The sequence below is a fragment of the Aotus nancymaae genome, unplaced genomic scaffold (assembly GCF_030222135.1).
Source record: "Aotus nancymaae isolate 86718 unplaced genomic scaffold, 86718_ANA_hifiasm-v0.15.2.pri h1tg000006l, whole genome shotgun sequence".
NCBI lineage: Eukaryota > Metazoa > Chordata > Mammalia > Primates > Aotidae > Aotus > Aotus nancymaae.
Genome location: NW_026988417.1, coordinates 38181540 through 38201403, shown reverse-complemented (window position 1 = coordinate 38201403; position 19864 = coordinate 38181540). Strand labels below are relative to the sequence as shown.

The following is a 19864-nucleotide window of genomic DNA, read 5'->3' as shown; positions in this document are numbered from 1 at the left end:
TTCTTTTTTTCTTTCTTTCTTCCTTAAAAAAAAAAAAAGATAAGTCTATGTTTAATTCAATCTAACTGTTCCCTTTAACGTAACAATGTGTATGTAAGTGCACACACAAAAATTCTGCATATAATCCTCACTTCATTACATTTTCCATTATAAAAAAAAAAAGAAATGGGGTTTCACCATGTTGGTGAGGCTGGTCTCAAACTCCTGACCTCATAATCCGCCCACCTCAGCCTCCGAAAGTGCTGGGATTACAGACATGAACCACCGCACTCAGCCCTTGGCTTTTCCTTAAGAAAAAAAAATGAGTTTCTTGTTTTTCAAAGATTTCAAGTCTGTTGCCTCATGTCTCCTTCATGTCTCTATTCTTGAATCTTCAGTGTCTCCTCTGCTGGCTGTGAATGTGTTCAGTTCTCCTGGTACCTAAAATAAAACTTCTTAATTCACCCTGTTTATCCTTCCATCTCCAAATTTTCCTCCAGCTTTACCAGCAAACCTTCTTACAGTCTGCTAACTCCTTACCTCTTACCGTTGGTCATTCACTAGCAGGTCCCCATTATCTAGATCAGCACCACACTTTAGGTACTCAAAGAATACTTGCTGAACAAATGCATCAAGCCTCTTGCTGTGCTGCTTTACTGAAATGGCTTCTAAAAAAAAAAAAAAAGATCAGGCATAAACAGTCTCAAATGCTTTAGTTATCCCAGTTACGCAGGTATGAAAGGAGAACTTATTTTTTAAAACCTAAAGGAGATAATCATTTCCATTTGCTATTTAACTTGCCAGTGTTGGTTTGTATTTTTGGATCAGGTACCTGGAAACTTCTGTGATAGAGTATTTTATTGAGTGCATAAAGTGCAATGATAGTAAATATTATGACTTCAGAATCTTATATGTCCTCCTTGGCACAACAGCCGTACAAATGGGTCTTTTGGCTGTCATGGAAGTGACTTCTCAGGTAGACTTAACAGATCCTGGGTGAGTAGAGGAATTGTTTGTATTCTCTATTTCTGTTCCCTCAGTGTGTTTTATTTCATCTGTTCTTTCTTTTCTATGCTGTGCTTTGTTTTCTAAAGACCGATTAAAGAAAGATTAGGAACAGAAAGTAGAAGGAAAGCTTCACGAGAATAGAAACCTAGCCTGTTTTGTTTATCCCAAGAATCAAGAACAGTTCTTGGCCCATAAAAGGCTCTCACATTTCTTGAATGGATAAATGAATGATTGAATGAAAAAAGTTGATGTAGACTCTTAAAATTCTTCCTAGCTAGAATTTGTTACTGTTCAGAGGTTTTTCAGACTACACTTATATTTCACTCACCAGTGTTTTCCTCAGTTAAGTTTTTGAGGCCCATGCTAGACTGTTATATTAGTAACATCAGTTATAAATCTGGAGAATTTCTGATTTTTTAAAAAAAGTTATTTGTTTGGCTTAATTTTTTTAAATTTTTAAATTTTATTTGTTTTGTTTGGCTTAAATTTTTAAGAAGAGCAAATGTCCTACTGTATCCTGGTTACTTCTTGGATGTTGTGGGTTCTTGCGCTCCAACTTCTTAAAGAATAAGCAGTGGGGCCGCTTCAGCTGCACCGTATGCTCGCAAAGTAAAATTTCGGACCCAAGACAGTGTGGAAGAAAGGTGATTTTATCTTTTTTAAATTTTATTTATTTATTTTTCTATTGCATTTTAGGTTTTGGGGTACATGTGAAGAACATGCAGGATTGTTGCATAGGTGCATACGTGGCAGTGTGATTTGCTGCCTTCCTCCCCTTCACCTATATGTGGCATTTCTCCCCATGCTATCTCTCCTCGACTCCCCACCCCCCGCTGTCCCTCCTCTATTTCCCCCCCAACAGACCCCAGTGTGTGATACTCCCCTTCCTGTGTCCATGTGTTCTCATTGTTCAATACCTGCCTGTGAGTGAGAACATGCGGTGTTTGATTTTCTGTTCTTGTGTCAGTTTGCTGAGAATGATGGTTTCCAGTTTCATCCATGTCCCTACAAAGGACATGAACTCATCGTTTTTGATGGCTGCATAATATTCCATGGTGTATATGTGCTACATTTTCCCTGTCCAGTCTATCATCGATGGGCATTTGGGTTGGTTCCAGGTCTTTGCTATTGTAAACTGTGCTGCAATGAACATTTGTGTGCATGTGTCCTTATAGTAGAATGATTTATAATCCTTTGGATATATACCCAGTAATGGGATTGCTGGGTCAAATGGAATTTCTATTTCTAGGTCCTTCAGGAATTGCCACACTGTCTTCCACAATAGTTGAACTAATTTACACTCCCACCAACAGTGTAAAAGTGTTTCTATTTCTCCACATCCTCTCCAGCATCTGTTGTCTCCAGATTTTTTAATGATCGCCATTCTAACTGGCGTGAGATGGTATCTCAGTGTAGTTTTGATTTGCATTTCTCTAATGACCAGTGATGATGAGCATTTTTTCATATGTTTGTTGGCCTCACGTATGTCTTCTTTTGTAAAGTGTCTGTTCATATCCTTTGCCCACTTTTGAATAGGCTTGTTTTTTTCTTGTAAATCTGTTTTAGTTCTTTGTAAATTCTAGATATAAGTCCTTTGTCAGATGGGTAGACTGCAAAAATTTTGTCCCATTCTGTTGGTTGCCGATTCACTCTAATAACTGTTTCTTTTGCCGTGCAGAAGCTGTGGAGTTGGATTAGGTCCCGTTTGTCTATTTTGGCTTTTGTTGCCAATGCTTTTGGTGTTTTGGTCATGAAGTCCTTGCCTACGCCTATGTCCTGAATGGTTTTGCCTAGATTTTCTTCTAGGGTTTTTATGGCGTTAGGTCTTATGTTTAAGTCTTTAATCCATCTGGAGTTAATTTTAGTGTAAGGTATCAGGAAGGGGTCCAGTTTCTGCTTTCTGCACATGGCTAGCCAGTTTTCCCAACACCATTTATTAAACAGGGAATCCTTTCCCCATTGCTTGTTTTTGTCAGGTTTGTCAAAGATCGGATGGTTGTAGATATGTTGTGTTGCCTTCGAGGCTTCTGTTCTGTTCCATTGGTCTATATCTCTGTTTTGGTACCAGTACCATGCTGTTTTGATTACTGTAGCCTTGTAGTATAGTTTGAAGTCTGGTAGTGTGATGCCTCTCGCTTTGTTCTTTTTGCTTAGAATTGACTTGGCTATGCGGGCTCTCTTTTGGTTCCATATGAAGTTTAAGGTGTTTTTTTCCAGTTCTGTGAAGAAGGTCATTGGTAGCTTGATGGGGATAGCATTGAATCTGTAAATTACTTTGGGCACTATGGCCATTTTCACAATATTGATTCTTCGTAACCATGAACATGGAATGTTTTTCCATCTGTTTGTGTCCTTTCTTATTTCGTTGAGCAGTGGTTTGTAGTTCTCCTTGAATAGGTCCTTTACGTTCCTTGTTAATTGTATTCCTAGGTATTTTATTCTCTTTGTAGCAATTGTGAGTGGCAGTTCATTCTTGATTTGGCTCTCTTTAAGTCTGTTATTGGTGTATAGGAATGCTTGTGATTTTTGCACATTGATTTTGTATGCCGAGACTTTGCTGAAGTTGCTTATCAGTTTCAGGAGATTTTGGGCTGAGACGATGGGGTCTTCTAGATATACAATCATGTTGTCTGCAAATAGAGACAATTTGACTTCCTCCTGAAAGGTGGTTTTATTTAGGTAGAGAAAAGAGAAGGAAAGGAGAAGAAGAGAAAGGCTTCCACGGAGAATGTGGAAGGGGATTCCAAAGGGGAAATCCGGAGGGAGCTCCCACCGTGTGGGAGGGGATTCCAGAAAGTTGGAAATCCCGCACAGGTGAGGGAGCACTGAGTTTTATCCTGGGAGGAACCCCCACCTTCTCCAAGACCCTGGGCTAATGAAAGGAGTTCCTTAGAACTTGGGCTGGAGTGATTGACTTTTAGTTTCTTCCCATGCCCGCGAAATTCAAACATAAACCGTTGGATGTCCTGGATGGAGAGAGATGGGAGGGGGGCATGGCTCTGGGAAATTCTTGCCCTTAAAGCTACGCCCCCTCATGGACCCGGAAAGAGAACACATTCCCTCACTACTAAAAGTGAAAATATATTTTTGTTTTTTGTAGCCACAATATTGTAATATGATATGAGAGTAACAGAAAGATCAATTATAGAAAATCAAATATAACTTAGCTCAGAAATAATATATAATCAGCGTTAATTTAAGACTTTAAAAAATGTCTTAGGTAAAGTCATAGCACAAAGTTAATCTAAAAGATTCTTTTAATACATAATCTTTATTTTTTAATTATTTTTCTAAATAATACATAATCTTTAAAAACAAATCTACCATTAATTTTATTTTCCATAATCAAGAAACTTTCTTTTTGAGTGCAGTTGTGAAGGACAGTGGCCTGAGGAATAACCATTCATGTGTTCAATTAATTATTATTATTTTTTGAGATGGAGTTTTGCCCTTTTTCCCCAGGCTGGAGTGCAGTGGTGTGATCTTGGCTCACTGCAACCTCTGCCTCCTGAGTTCAAGGTTCAAGCAATTCTCCTGCCTCAGCCTCCCTAGTAGCTAGGATTACAGACATGTGCCACCACACCCGGCTAATTTTGTATTTTTAGTAGAGACAGGGTTTCACCATTTTGGCCAGGCTGGTCTCGAACTCCTGACCTCAGGTGATCCACCCACTTCAGCCTCTCAAAGTGCTGAGATTACAGGTGTGAGGCACTGTGCCTTACCATTCAATGAATATTCATTAAGCATCTGCTTATCTGGGGTGCTGGCCCGGTACGTGAGATACAGTGGTGGGTAAGTAGGAGTGCAGTGGCATGATGTTGGCTCACTGCAACCTCTGCCTTCCAGGTTCAGGCACTTCTCCTGCCTCAGCCTCCCGAGTAGCTGGGATTACAGAGGAGCACCACCATGCCCGGCTAATTTTTTTTATTTTTAGTAGATACAGGGTTTTACCATGTTGGCCAGGCTGATCTCGAACTCCTGACCTCAAACAGTCTGCTGGAATCACAGGCATGAGCCACCAAACCTGGCCTCTTCTAGCAATTTTGAAGTGTACAATACATTATTGTTAACTGTAGTCACTCTACTATATAACAGAACACTAGAACTTATTCCTCTTATCTAACTATAACTTGGTACCTGTTGACCAACCTCTCTCCCTCCTCTTCCTTCTTTCTTCTTTACCTTCCCCTGCTAGCCTTTGGTGACGAATATTGTACTCTCTACCTCTAAGATCAACTATTTTCTATTCCACAAGTGAGATGATGCAGTATTATTTGTCTTTCTGTGCCTAACTTATTTCACTTAAAATAATGTCCTCCAGGTTTATTCATGTTTCCCCAAATGACAGGATTTTATTATTTTTTTGGCTGAGTATATTCCATTGGGTACATATATTACATTTTCTTTATCCATTTATTTGTTGTTGGTGGACACTTAAGTTGATTCCAAATCTTTGCTATTGTGAATAGTGCTGTAATAAAATTACATTAAAGTACAGATATATCTTTGGCATGCTGACTTCATTTCCTTTGGATAAATACGTTTTAGCGGGATTGCTGGATCTCCCAGTCATTTTAAGACTCAGTTCAGGTGTTGCTTCTTTTGAGATGTGGTCCCCAAGGTCCTCTATAATAGGTGCTTCCTATACTCTCATAGCCTAATATTTAATTCTGTATACTAGTTTGTCTCCCAGGTAGCTTCATAAGGACATTTATCCTGATAAAGGAATGCTCACTTGTGTCCCAAGTCCCTGGCACAGTGCCTGCCTGTGAGCATACAAGAATGAAATATATCAGGAATAATGACAAGGGAAAGGCCACTTTGCTAGTTGTAGGGAATTTGTGGGGAATGGCTGCTTTGCAACAGGCATGGTTAAGTGGAAAAGTATGATAGAGATTTGGAGTTGAAGGAGTAGGTTCTGTTGTGGAGGCTTTTGATGTGCCACTTCATTTTTTTTCTTTATTTATTTTTTATTTTATTATTATTTTTTTCTTTTGAGACAGTCTCTCACCCAGGATGGAGTACAGTGGCGTGATCTTGGCTCACTACAACCTCCACCCTTTGGGTTCAAGTGATTCTTCTGTCTAAGCCTACCAAGTAACTGGGACTACGGGTGTACATCACCACATTCGGCTAATTTTTTTGTATTTTAAGTAGAGATGGGGTTTCACCATGTTTGTCAGGTTGGTTCTAAACACCAGCCCTCAGGTGATCTGCCCACCTCAGCCTCCTAAGTGTTGGCATTATAGGTGTGAACCACTGTGCCTGAGCTGGTGTGCCACTTCTAATCCTCACAGGGGTCATGTGAGGCAAGTGGTCTTGTGAGTAAACTAAGGGACAGAGAAATGAAGTAACTCATTTCTAGTGTCCCTTAATAAGTGGCAAACTGACAAAAAGCCCGTGTTTGTCATACTCAACCATTCTACTTACTCATCTATAAAACAGGGTGTATTATTCTAATTTCATTTGCCCTATTTACCTCTTTACCTCATAGGATCAACAAAAGACATAAGTCTATGTCCACGGGCTGTAAGTAAAGCATGGAAAACATATTAGTTGCCTCTACTAAAACTTCTTTTAACTTTTATGTGATCTTTGCCTAAATATTTTGCTTTGTTTGGACCAACCTGTTTGTTCAATTAATAATCACTAAAAGAAATAAGAAGAGTTAATTACTACTCTTTTACTCTTTTGATTCTGCCTCCTCCCAAATATCTTTTTTTTCCTTTTAGACAGTCTCGCTCTGTCGATGAGGCTGGAGTGCAGTGGTGCAATTGACTCACTGTAACCTCCACCTCCTGGGTTCAAGTGATTCTCCTGCCTCAGCCTCCCAAGTAGCTGGGATTACAGGCTTGCGCCACCATGCCCAGCTAATTTTTGTATTTTTAGTAGAGATGGGGTTTCACTATGTTGGCCAGGATGATCTGGGTCTCCTGACCTCGTGATCTACCTGCCTGGGCCTCCCAAAGTGTTGGGGATTACAGGCGTGAGCCATCACCCGCGGCCCCCTGTTTTAAATATTTTTAAGGTTTTTTTTTTTTGAGATGGTCTCACTATGTTGTCCAGGCTGAACTTGAACTTCTGGGCTCTTGTCTTAGCCTCTCTAGCAGCTGGGACTATAGGTGAGCACCACACAGTGCCCAGCTCTTTTGCTTGTATTTTAACTTTGTTTCTGGCACTTATAGTTTTTTGTAGTAAAATCTACCTTTCTTTAGGGATGGTTTCTGGCCTTGATGTTCTGCTTTGAGGGCCTTCTACTTGCCAAGATTGAAAAATCAGTAAAAATATTTGTTCCTTTTTCCACTCATATGCTCAACAAGAATTATTCTGTGCCGGCAAGGGAAGTATTTAGATCTATTTTTTGGGAGTTAGACTTGTTTTTCTGCATTTCATGAAATCTTTGAAGGCTTGGAGCACTGGACAGAGAATGTTAATTGGAGAGTCAGGGGAAGTCACGCACTATAAATTAAGGATAAATTGCTGACTTTTGCACTGGAGATAGTTGTAATAAAGTATGAGTAGAATGGCTTCCATTCTAAGGAAAATTATATCCTAAAAGCTTTGAATTTTAGTGTATACTGAGTTAGATTAGGATGCTGTAATTTCTTTAACTCTTGTGTTGCCATCAGAGTATGGGTGAGTTTAGGGGAGAAGGGTAAAATAATGTGAAAGGAAAGAAAGGAGGATGTGAGTGGAAATAATTACTTAGGGAGGAAATGGTGTAACAGTGCTAAGGAGTGGCAGTGCAGATTTTTATGCAGACAGAAACCACACAGCTCAATGTTACCAGTAGCTCTGTTCCCTGAATTACATTTTTTCTTTCTCTTTTCAGTCTTAAGCATTTTTGGTCCTAAGCAGATTGAAAACCACCACTTGCTTTAACCAGATTATTAATTTACAGCTTGGTTATTTCCATGGCACACGTGCACTATCACTCTGTCTTTCTCTCTGTGTGTGTTTAAGCAATCAATACTTTAAAATTTTTTATTTTTAAACATTTTCAACTATGAGCTCTCTTAGAACAGTCACTGTCGTTTGAATGAAGAATCACTGTGTAATTTCAAAAGTGAAACTCTGATGTGGAACTCATTTGCTCTAGAAGCAATAAAGTAGTTGTCAGCCTCAGACTTGCTTCTCTGTAGTCTATAGAGGAAAGACTGTGGTTTTCTTTATTGTTCTTCTCCTCTTTAGCATCTGACACAGATGTCTCAGTTTCATAGCTGAGATATCCATTCTGTAAGCAGTATCTTTTAAACTTAGACTTCATTAGGATGGATTTGCAACTAGATTTACAGAAGAGGATACAAAGTCAGAGAAGTCTTTTTGTCTTATTTGTTTATTTATTTAGTGACAGAGTGCTTGTTCTGTTGCTCAGGCTGGAGTGCAGTGGTGCAATCTCGGTGCACGGCAACTTCTGCCTCCTGGGTTCAAGTGGTTCTCATGCCTCAGTCTTCTGAGTAGCTGGATTATAGGCACGTGCCATCATGCATGGCTAATTTTTATATTTTTAGTAGAAATGGGGTTTCACCATGTTGACCAGGCTGGTCTTGAACTTCTAGCCTCAAGTGATCCTCTCGCATTGGCCTCCCAAAGTGCTGGGTTTACAGGCATGAGCCACCTTGCCTGGCCTTTTTAAAAGATTTATTTAACATGCCATGTACCTCAATTATCTGCTTTGTTTATTGGCTTAGCCACAAAGTTGTGTGTGTGCGTGCGTGTGCGCGCGCGCAACACTTATTTGGGATTTTTGACATTGTAAGAGTCTGACAATTATTGTCAGGATCTAGGAAATAATTGCTAACTTTTCTTATACTTTACAAAGTACTTTTGTAGGTATTTCTCTCATGCAGTAAAGAGAGGGAGGTTGTAGGGATAAAAATAAATAAAAACTGGTGATTACAACCATCAAGGATAGGAAGAGGGAAAATGATACAGCTGGTTCTTAAACCCAGTTCTTTGGAATTCAGCTCCTACTTCTCATTATTTTTTCTTCCTTATACCCTTCTCTATGAGCAGAGATATTGATAAACAGAGTGTTTCAGTAATATGAAGGGACGATAGTTCAGAAATGAGGTGAGGGGAAGCTTTTTACTGAACCAGAATTGTGATAGATGCATAATTAATCCACATAAAGGATCAGTATTAGTCCCACTTTACTGAGGAGAAAATAGATAAAGTAGCTTGCCCAAGATCACACAGGTAAAAAGCACTAGAGCACAGATTTGAATTAAGGCTTCTGATTCTAAGGTCTGTTCGATACCACAGTTTCTTAAACTAAATTTTAGAGAGGTAGGGAAGAATATGTATGCAAAGGTTAGGAAAAGTGAGTGATTTTAATTGTAAATTACATTGTAAATGTTTCAGTATGATTAATTTGAATTCTGTGGTTTAACATGAGATAGAGTAATTAAAGAGCATTTTGTAATAAGTATCAAAGGTTTTTTCCTTCGGAATGTAGAAAAATCATTTAAAGGAAAACAATTTGAAGATTTTTAGTTGCCAGGTATGATTAGGGTTGTGAGAGTTATTCTTCTCTCAGACTGGAGTATATGTCCCACAGACAAGGATCGTATTATCCAGCTTTGTCTTCTCTCCGGCTGTGCCTGGGATGATGGGATATGAATGTGGATGTGCATAAGTGATCAATAATAAGTAACTGCTACTTGCCTCTCTAATAACTGTGCTGTCATTAGCAAAAAATATCACTTGCTTATTTTGGCCTGTTTCTGGCCTGATTCTGAGAATTTATATTACTTTTCATTAGACAAATTCTTCTTTTTTTTTTTTTTGAGAAGAAGTCTTGCTCCGTCACCCAGGCTGGAGTGCAGTGGTGTGACCTTGGCTCACTGCAACCTCTGCCTCCTGGGTTCAAGTGATTATCCTGCCTCAGCTCTGGAGTAGCTGGGATTACAGGCACCTGCCACCATGTCTGGCTAATTTTTTGTATTTTTAGTAGAGACGGGGTTTCACTATGTTGGCCAGGCTGGTCTTAAACTCCTGACCTCAAGTGATCTACCTACCTCGGCCTCCCAGAGTGCAGGGATTATAGGCATGAGACACAGTGCCTGGCCAACAAAGTATTCTTAACTCAGGTAAAGTTATCAGTTAACTTTTGCACATGAAAAGAAAGCTGCTGTATTCATGGAACTATGATGATATGGGAGAAATTACTCAGGGTAAGCCAGTGTGTGTGTAAAAATTACAATTGAAATTATAATTTTATGCAGTTAATGTTTATTCACGAATCTCCTGTTTTTGCTTTTAGGACATTCGGAAATTCTTTGGAGTAATACCAAGTGGAAAGAAACTTGTAAGTGAAACAGTAAAGAAGAGTGAGAAAACAAAGTCTGATGAAGAAACTTTAAAAGCAAAGAAAGGAATAAAGGAAATCAAGGTTCGTTTTCTGGGTGCAATTTTGCATTGTATGAAATGTAAAATAAGCTCAGTTCTTAATACTTTATGTCTTGGGAAGCTTGAATAAATGAAGCTTTCAACTCATTTAGCAGAGGAAGAGGAGGAGTAATGAGGCTGTTCTTTCTTTCTCTCTCTCCCTCCCTCTCTCTCTCCATCTGTCCCTTCTTCCCTCCCTTCTCTCTCTCTCTTTTTTTTTTAATTTTTGGTTTTCAGTAGTTTGACTGTGGTGTACCTGAGTGTGATTTTTCTTGTGTTCATCGTGTTTTGGGTTTCTGAGCTTCTTTAATCTGTAAATTTATATCTTTTATCAAAATTGGGAACTTTTTGCTATAATTTCTTCAAATATTTTTTCTGCCTCATTTTTCTCTTTCTTGAAGTACAGTTACATAAACGTTAGAGTTTTGATATTATCAGTCTTTTTTTCAGATTGAGTGCTTTCTCTTTTTCTGTCTTTAAATTCATTGATTTTTTTTTTTTTTTTTTGGAGACCGAGTTTCACTCTTGTTACCCAGGCTGGAGTGCAATGGTGCGATCTTGGCTCACCGCAACCTCCACCTCCTGGGTTCAGGCGATTCTCCTGCCTCAGCCTCCTGAGTAGCTGGGATTACAGGCACGCGCCACCGTGCCCAGCTAATTTTTTGTATTTTTAGTAGAGACGGGGTTTCACCATGTTGACCAGGATGGTCTCGATCTCTTGACCTCGTGATCCACCCGCCTTGGCCTCCCAAAGTGCTGGGATTACAGGCCTGAGCCACTGCCCCGGCCCTTGATTCTTTATCGCCAACTTGCTGTTAAGGCTATCTAGTGAATTGTTTTTTTTTTTTTTTTTTTTTTTTTGAGACGGAGTTTCGCTCTTGATACCCAGGCTGGAGTGCAATGGCGCGATCTCGGCTCACCGCAACCTCCGCCTCCTGGGTTCAGGCAATTCTCCTGCCTCAGCCTCCTGAGTAGCTGGGATTACAGGCACGCGCCACCGTGCCCAGCTAATTTTTTGTATTAGTAGAGACGGGGTTTCACTATGTTGACCAGGATGGTCTCGATCTCTTGACCTCGTGATCCACCCGCCTCGGCCTCCCAAAGTGCTGGGATTACAGGCTTGAGCCACCGCGCCCGGCCTCTAGTGAATTGTTATTTTAAATATTGTGTTTTTCAGTTCTAGAATTTTCATTTTCTTTTTCATAGCTTTAGTTTCTCTTTTATGTCCTTGAGTGTAGTTATAGTAGCTGCTTTAAAATTCTTGTCTGCTAATTCTGACATCTGGGTTATATCAAGATTGGTCTTTATTAAGTGCCTTTTGTCTTGATTCTTTGGATCATGTGTTAGTCAGTTCAGGCCATCATAACAAAATACTATAGAATTGATGGTGCTGGCTGATTAGGTGTCTGGTGAGGTCTTTTTTCCTGGTTTGTACATGGCCGCCTTCTTACTATGTCCTCACATAACTTCTCAGTGTGTATGAGTGGAGAGAGAGATTGAGTACTCTGGTGGAAAAAGAAAAAGAGAGAGAGAGATTGAATGAGCAGTCTGGTTTCTGTTCTTATAAGAATGCGAATCCTGTCAGATCAGAGCCCCACCCTTATGACCTTATTTATCCATAATTACTTGTTTGGGGTTCCACCTCCAGGGTGGTGAGGCCACCCTGAGGGTTAGGGCTTCAACATGTCAATTTTGGGGACACAGACATTCAGGACATAACATTCCATCCATGGCCACCCAAAATGTATGTCCTTCTTGCATGCAAAATACATTCATTCCAATGTAACAGCCCCCAAATTCTTTTTCAGTATCAAGTCTGAAGTCCACAGTCTCATGTAAATATCCTCCAAATCAGATATGGGTGAGACTTGAGGTATGAATCATCCTGAGGCAAAATTTCTCTCTAGTTGTGAACCTGTGAAACCAGATAAGGAATGTGCTTCTAAAATATGATAGTAGAACAGGCATATAGGATAGACATTACCATTCTAAAGAGGAGAAATCAGAAGGAAGGGAGGGGTGATGAATCCCAAACAAGTCCAAAACCTAGCAAGGCAAATTCCATTAGAACTTAAGCCTTGCGCCGGGCACAATGGCTCACGCCTGTAACCCTAGCACTTTGGGAGGCCAAGGCGGACGGATCATGAGGTCAAGAGATCAAGACCACCCTGGTCAACATGGTGAAACCCCGTCTCTACTAAAAATACAAAAAATTAGCTGGGCACAGTGGCGTGCCTGTAATCCCAGCTACTCAGGAGGCTGAGGCAGGAGAATCGCCTGAACCCAGGAGGCGGAGGTTGCGGTGAGCCGAGATCGCGCCATTGCACTCCAGCCTGGGTAACAAGAGCAAAACTCCGTCTCAAAAAAAAAAAAAAAGAACTTAAGCCTTGAAAATGATCCTCTTTGGCTTGATGCTCTGCCCTCACAACCATAGGCGGCTGTCCTGCTGCTGCAGCTCTGCTGGGCCATCCTGCCCACAAGGCTTTGGGCGTTGGCTGTCTGATCTGTTGAAACCAAGCTCCATCTTTTCAAGAGGCAGTTCTGATGGTTGATCTCTGAATTGCCTTTGGGGCCATTCTTCCCTTTTCTTGAAGAATAGCCCTGTTGTCCTGTCACTGGAATCTGAGAAATCTTACAGCCTTCCTTCATTTTGTCCTTTCTCCATCCTCTTCAGTTCAAACTGACAATGTTTTTACTTATATAATCCCGTAATCTCTTCATCAAGAGATACTCCAGCTACACCCTTGCTATTCTCTTTAGAACAGGCTTTGTCTTTTCTTTTTTTTTTTGAAACAGACTCTCTGTTGCCCAGACTGGAGTGCAGTGGTGCGATCTCAACTCACTGCAACCTCCGTCTCAACCTCCGTCTTCCAGGTTCAAGTGATTCTCCTGCCTCAGCCCCCAGAGTAGCTGGGACTATAGTCGAATGCCACCATGTCCGACTAATTGTTTGTATTTTTGCTAGAGATGGGGGTTTCACCATAGTGTCCAGGCTGGTCTCAAACTCCTGACCTCAAGTAATTCGCTCGCCTTGGCCTCCCAAAGAGCTGGGATTATAGGCGTCAGCCACCACGCCCAGCCCAGAACATGCTTTTTTGAAATATGGACAGGTTGAGAATTCTACAAATCTTCAAGTTATGGTTCCTTTTTGCTGAACAGTTTTTTCTTTAGTTCATCTCTTCCCTTTTGCATTTGACTATAAACAGTCAGAGGACTCAGGCCTCATCTTCAACATTTTGCTTTGAAATCTCCTCAGCTAAATATCTGATTTCATCGTTCACAAGTTTCCTCTTTCAAAAAGCACTAGAACACAACTTGACCAAGTTCTGTGCCACTTTATAATAAGAATTGCCTTTCTTCCAATTTCCAATAATCTCTTTCTCATTTCCATCTAAAACCTTACAGCTTGGCCTTTAACATTCTTATTTATTTATACTAACATTCTGTTCATGATGATGTATGTATTCTCTGAGAGGAAAGAGGCTTCTTCTATTGCTCTTCTCATTTCTTCATCAGCTCTCATTGGTATTACATTTAACATTCGTATTTCTACCAGCAGTTCCTTTATTGCAGTCTAGGCTTTTTCTAGCATGTACCTTAAAACGTCTCTAGCCTCTACTCAATTCCAAAATCACTTTTGTATTTTAGTTTTTTTTTTTTTAACAGTAGTACCCCATTTCTTGGTACCAAAAGCTGTATTATACAGTCAGGGTTCTGTAGAGAAACAGAACCAATAGGATGTATGTGTATGTATACATAGAGAGATTTATTACAAAGAATTAGTAGAAAGAGCTGATGTTAGCTGGGCGTGGTGGCTCACACCTGTAATCTCAGCGCTTTGGGAGGCCGAGGCAAGTGGATCACCTGAGTTTGGGAGTTCAAGACCAGTCTGACCAACATAGAGAAACCTCATCTCTACTAAAAATACAAAAAATTAGCCGGGTGTGGTGGTGCATGCCTGTAATCCCAGCTACTCGGGAGGCTGAGTCAGGAGAATTGCTTGAACCTGGGAGGTGGAGGTTGTGATGAGCTGAGATCATGCCATTGCACTCCAGCCCGGGCAACAAGAGTGAAACTCCGTCTCAAAAAAAAAAAAGGGCTGATGTTTTAGTTGGAATCCAAAGGCAGGAAGAAAGTGTCCCAGAGATGTCCTAGCTCTAAGGCAGTCAGGCAGGAGGAATTCTCTCTCATTCCGGAGAGGGTTAGCCTTTGTTCTTTTCAGGCCTTCAGCTGATTAAATGAGGCTTAATGCCATCAGGAAGGGCAATCTGCTTCACTTAATCTATTGATTTAAATATTAAGCTCATCCAAAAACATCTTATGCTGAAACCCTCAGTATCGTGTTTGATGAAATATTTGGACATTTTGTGGTTTAGTCAGGTTTACACATAACATTAACCTCCACAGGTCACAGTTCCTCTTTCTTTGTATGTTCTAGTTATTTTGGATTTATCTTGGACATTGTGAATGATGCAGTATAGGAACTTTGGATCCTGTTATATTCCTTCAAAGAGTGTTAATTCTTTTGGTTTATCAGGCATTGAACTTGGCTGTACTCATGCTCTAAACTCTTGTCTCCCTTGTAATGGGCAGCAGCTGAAATCTTTATTCAATTTTTTTAACCTTAGCTAAAGCACTCTAAGAGTTGTTCCACACATGTATAGTTTAGGAGATAGCCAGAGATTTGGGTAAGGTTTACAGGCAGAATTTGGGATTCCTTTCTGTGGCTTTCTCCTTTCTTTGATACCTTCTTCTCTTACTTTTGAGTTGTTGTAGTTGATTCTGACTCTGTCCTTGATCCAGTGGTATATGTCATTTATAATTCCTTACTTCTTCCATTTTCTTGCAACCTGGTTGATTGTTCTTATGTTTTTGAAGTTTTTTTTTTTTTTTAAACAGAATCTCGCTCTGTCGCCCAGGCTGGAATGCAGTGGAATGATCTTGGCTCACTGCAACCTCTGCCTCCTAGGGTCATGCAATTCTCCTGCCTCAGCCTCTGGAGTAGCTGGGATTACAGGTGCCTGCCACCATGCCTGGCTAATTTTTGTATTTTTAGTAGAGATGGGATTTCATCATGTTGGCCAGGCTGATCTCAAACTCCTGACTTCAAGTGATCTGCCCACCTTGGCCTCCCAAAGTGCTGGGATTACAGGGGTGAGCCACTGTGCCTGGCCTTTTGGGGTTTTATTACAATGGATAGAAATAGTTACTATTTCTACCTTGTAATTGATTATAATCAGTTTTTTCACTGTCTGCTTTCTGAGAAAATTTGAGTATGTTAGAAATGTGATGTTTAACTACAAAATATAAATAATACCTTTTGCATTGGTTTTATTTAGTTTTTTAACAGTCATTGGTTAGTGGTGGGCCACTAGCTTAGCATTTATTCCTGTTACTGTCTTTTCATTTTCAGGAAGCACTTGCCTTGTATTATCTGATACCCTTTTATTCTTTGCTATATATATAGGTTAGTGTTGAAAGTAGAGCTGAATAATAATACAGCTTTTTCTATAATTTCTTTTTTTCCCATTGTGGTACAGTTGTTGCGTGGCCTATTTTTAGCCCAATAAGGGTATTATTTACAGTTAGGGTTGGATAATTCTTTGTTGTGCATTGTAAGATGTTTAGTAGCATTCCTGATCTACCTGTTAGATGACAGTGAACCTCCCTAACCGAATTCGTGACAAGTAAAAATGTTTCTAGACATTGACAAATGTCTCCTGGGGGCAGGGGTGCAAAATTGCCCCTGGTTAAAAAGACTGAGCCCAAGAAAAAAAGGATAATTATATAGGCTTCTTTAAGTTCTAATTATGCTGTGATGTTTTTAGGTAAATAGCTCCCGTAAAGAGGATGACCTCAAACAAAAGCAACCAAACAAGAAAAAGAGGATCATCTATGATTCAGGTAATATTTCTTCTGAGGAGCTTTAAAGTTTTAAAGTTATCATATATCCCTCAGAGTAGGGCTTTCTAAACTATGTTTTGAGGCTGGGTGTGGTGGCTCACGCCTGTAATCCCAGCACTTTGGGAAGCCAAGATGGGCAGATCACTTGAAGGTCAAGAGTTCGAGACCAGCCTGGCCAACATGGTAAGACCCTGTTTCTACTAAAATTACAAAAATTAGCTGGGTATGGTGGCACACCTCTGCTATCCCAGCTACTCGGGAGGCTGAGGCATGAGAATTGCTTGAACCTCGGAGGCAGAGGTTGCAGTGAGCCGAGATCACCACTGCACTCCAATCTGGGTGACAGAGTGAGACTTTGTCTCAAAAAAAAAAAATTAAAAATACATAAGCTATGTTCTGAGACATGTAGCTCTCTGTGATGTTAATAAGTGTTGTGAGAAGAGGGCTGTATGCTCAAGTAAAATTTCAAACAATTTTATTTTACTATAGAACTTATCAGAACCAAAATATGTTTGTATTAAAGATTCCTTCAGAAAGCATTAGAGTATGCAGCATTTGTCAAATTTATTTTGAATGTGATATATGTGTTTTAATTTAATTTAGTTAATTTATTTAGAGATAGTCTTGGCCTGTTGCCCAGGTTGGAGTGCAGTGGTATGATTTCGGCTCACTGTAACCTCTGCTTCCTGGGTTCCAGCTATTCTTGTGCCTCAGCCACCCCAGTAGCTGGAACTACAGGTATGTACCACCACATCCAGCTAATTTTTGCATTTTTAGTAGAGATGGAGTTTTACCATGTAGCCCAGGCCGATCTCAAACTCCTGGCCTCAAGCAATTCACCTTTCTTGGCCTCTCAAAGTATTGGGATTACAGGCATGGGCCTCTGCACCTGGCCCTATTATTTTAAAAAATACTTGTATTTCTTTTCTAGTTGAGGTTGTTGAAAGTTAAATTTGAAAAATAGTGCCTTAGAATACTGTTTTTAAAGCAAAGATCTAAAATTTAATTTTTGTGCTTTATTGAAAGATTTGGCATTTTTTGGGTTGCATTTTAAGAAGGAGTAAACACAGTTTAAAGGCTTTTCTTTGAATGTAATTTTAAAATAGGCAACATGAATTTTTTTGCATGCCTTTTATGATACACAAAATGATGATAGAATTCAGAAAGTTTCAGGTTTTGCTTTTATGGAGATCTGGTGTGAATTAATTCTCTCTGTCTGTTTTATTTTTATCTGGTGTGAATTTTTTTTTTGAGACAGAGTTTCGCTCTGTCACCCAGGCTGGAGTGCAATGGCACTATCTTGGCTCACTGCAACCTCTGCCTCCCAGGTTCATGCTGTTCTGCCTCAGCCTCCCAAGTAGCTGGGATTACAGGTGCCTGCCACCATGCCTGGCTAATTTTTGTAGTTTTTAGTAGAAATGAGGTTTCACCATGTTGGCCAGGCTGGTCTCGAACTCCTGACCTCAGGTGATCTTCCCGCCTCAGCCTCCTGAAGTGCTGGGATTACAGGCATGAGCCACCGTGCCCAGCCTTCTGGTGTGAATTCTTAAAGCAAAAAATGTACCTAAAGAAGCATTCGTGGATTGTCAAGATTTTCACAGTGTTATCAAAGGTTCTGAATTCCAAAAGTACTCAAGTGTTCACTTTGTGCTTTTTACTGCTCTATATTGTAAAGAATTTGAAAGAAAAAGTGTCTCTCTTCCCCAGGAATTTTGTTTGTTGGGAAACTGGAAATTTGTTTGATACAGTTTACTACAGTGTGGCGGGATTTATAAATGCATGGTCAAGGGGAAGAGGAGGGACACTAAAGTTCATGAAACATGTGTTTTATACCAGGTACTATGCCAGGTACTCACACTTTGTTCCTGATTTATATTTAAGTGTCCTGGGAGATTAGGCTGTGATAGACAGTATAGTGGCCCCAAAAGATATACACAGCCTAATTCCTAGAACCTGTGACTATATTAGGTTATATGGCAAAGGGAAATAAAAGTTATAGATGGTGTTAAGATCGCTAATCAGATGACCTTAAAAATAGGGAGATTAGGCCAGGCTCAGTGGCTCATGCCTGTAATCCCAGCACTTTCTGAGGCCGAGGTGGGTGGATCACTTGAGGTCAGGAATTCCAGACTAGCCGGGCCAACATAGTAAAACCTTGTCTCTACTAAAAATACAAAAATTAACTGGGCGTGGTGGCATGCGCCTATAGCCCCAGCTACTCGGGAGGCTGAGGCAGGAGAATTGCTTGAACCGGATGGTAGAGTTTGCAGTGAGCTGAGGGAATGCCCCTGCACTCCAGCTCGGGCAGCAGAGTGAGGCTCCATCTCAAAAAGGAGAAAAAAAAATAGGGAGATTATCTTGGATTATTTGGGTGGACTCAGTAGTCACAAGGAATAGGGAGGCAGAAGAAGGGTTTAGAGAGCGAGATTAACTGTGAAGACGGTTAGAGGATCTGGGAGATGGCAACATGAGGTCTCTCACTTGATGTTGCTGGCATTGAAGATGGAAGGGTCCTTGAGCCAAGAAATGCTGGTAGCCACTAGAGACTAGAAAAGGCACAGAAAATTCTTTCTTAGAGTATCCAGAAAGGAACATACCCCTGCTGGTACCTTGACTGGCCCAGTGAGACCCATATTGGCCATCTAACCTCCAGAACTGAAAGATAATAAATTTAGTGGCTTAGTTGTTTTAAACCACTAAGTCTGTGGTCATGTATTACAGCTCCAATAGAAAACTAATACGTAGGCTTAACACTGAGTAAAAGTAATCTGTGAGAATTCACAAAAGACATGTGCCTTGAAAAAGACCTTGAGGCATCAGTTCACCATGACTACTTTAAAAATGCACTATAATAGTTCTTTTTAAAGTTTTGTTTTATTTTTCTCTCACATACAGACTCAGAGCCAGAGGAGACGTTGCAGGTAAAAAACGCCAAAAAGCAACCAGAAAAAACGCCAGTATCTTCTAAACCCGGTAACATTTCACGGCAGGATCCTGTTACATACATTTCAGAAACAGGTAAGGTTACATTGTGGTATGTGAGATGCAGTGTGTGTTAATGTTCTTGAGTTTTTTTGTTGGTGTATAAATGTACTTCCTTCACCGTGAATGGAATTTCTACTGCCTTTTTGCTTTGTTGAGTTACATTTATCAGAGAAGGCTGTGATCATCTTTGGTATTTCCTGTGGATTAAGGACCAATTACAGGGAAATTGGCTCTTGGAATTTTTTTTAAGTGCTCTATATTGAATCATATAAGTTAAAGCTTAATCTTGAATCACATATTAAAATAGTATTGGGTTGCTTTGGAACTACTTTTTTAATGTAAGTTTTTTATCTGGCATGCTAAAGTCATAATCTGAGTGTATGGTGATTACTCACATTATGATTTATTTAGCACGGATGTGAGTTGAATTCCTTGTATTCTCTGGTGACACTAAAAAATTAAGTATTGGTTTTTTAAAAAAGATTGTTTTGTACTTAAATTTATTTCTGCTAGATCTGTTTTAAGAGTAATCAAAGTGCAAAGGACATTTATAAATAATTGTGTGCTAATCTTAAAAATTTTGTCATCTAAATAACTA

General features: G+C 40.0%; 1 protein-coding gene across 2 annotated transcripts in view; it reads left to right on the top strand.

Moving 5' to 3' along the window:
* Nucleotides 1–19864, top strand: part of RFC1 (replication factor C subunit 1) — an 83820-nt gene that overhangs the window by 9653 nt on the left and 54303 nt on the right. For both annotated transcript variants that reach the window (XM_021675655.2, XM_021675656.2), the window contains exons 2-4: nt 10253–10381; nt 16206–16281; nt 19177–19299. In XM_021675655.2, the coding sequence (XP_021531330.2) occupies nt 10253–10381; nt 16206–16281; nt 19177–19299 (328 nt within the window). The remainder of the gene's footprint in view (nt 1–10252; nt 10382–16205; nt 16282–19176; nt 19300–19864) is intronic.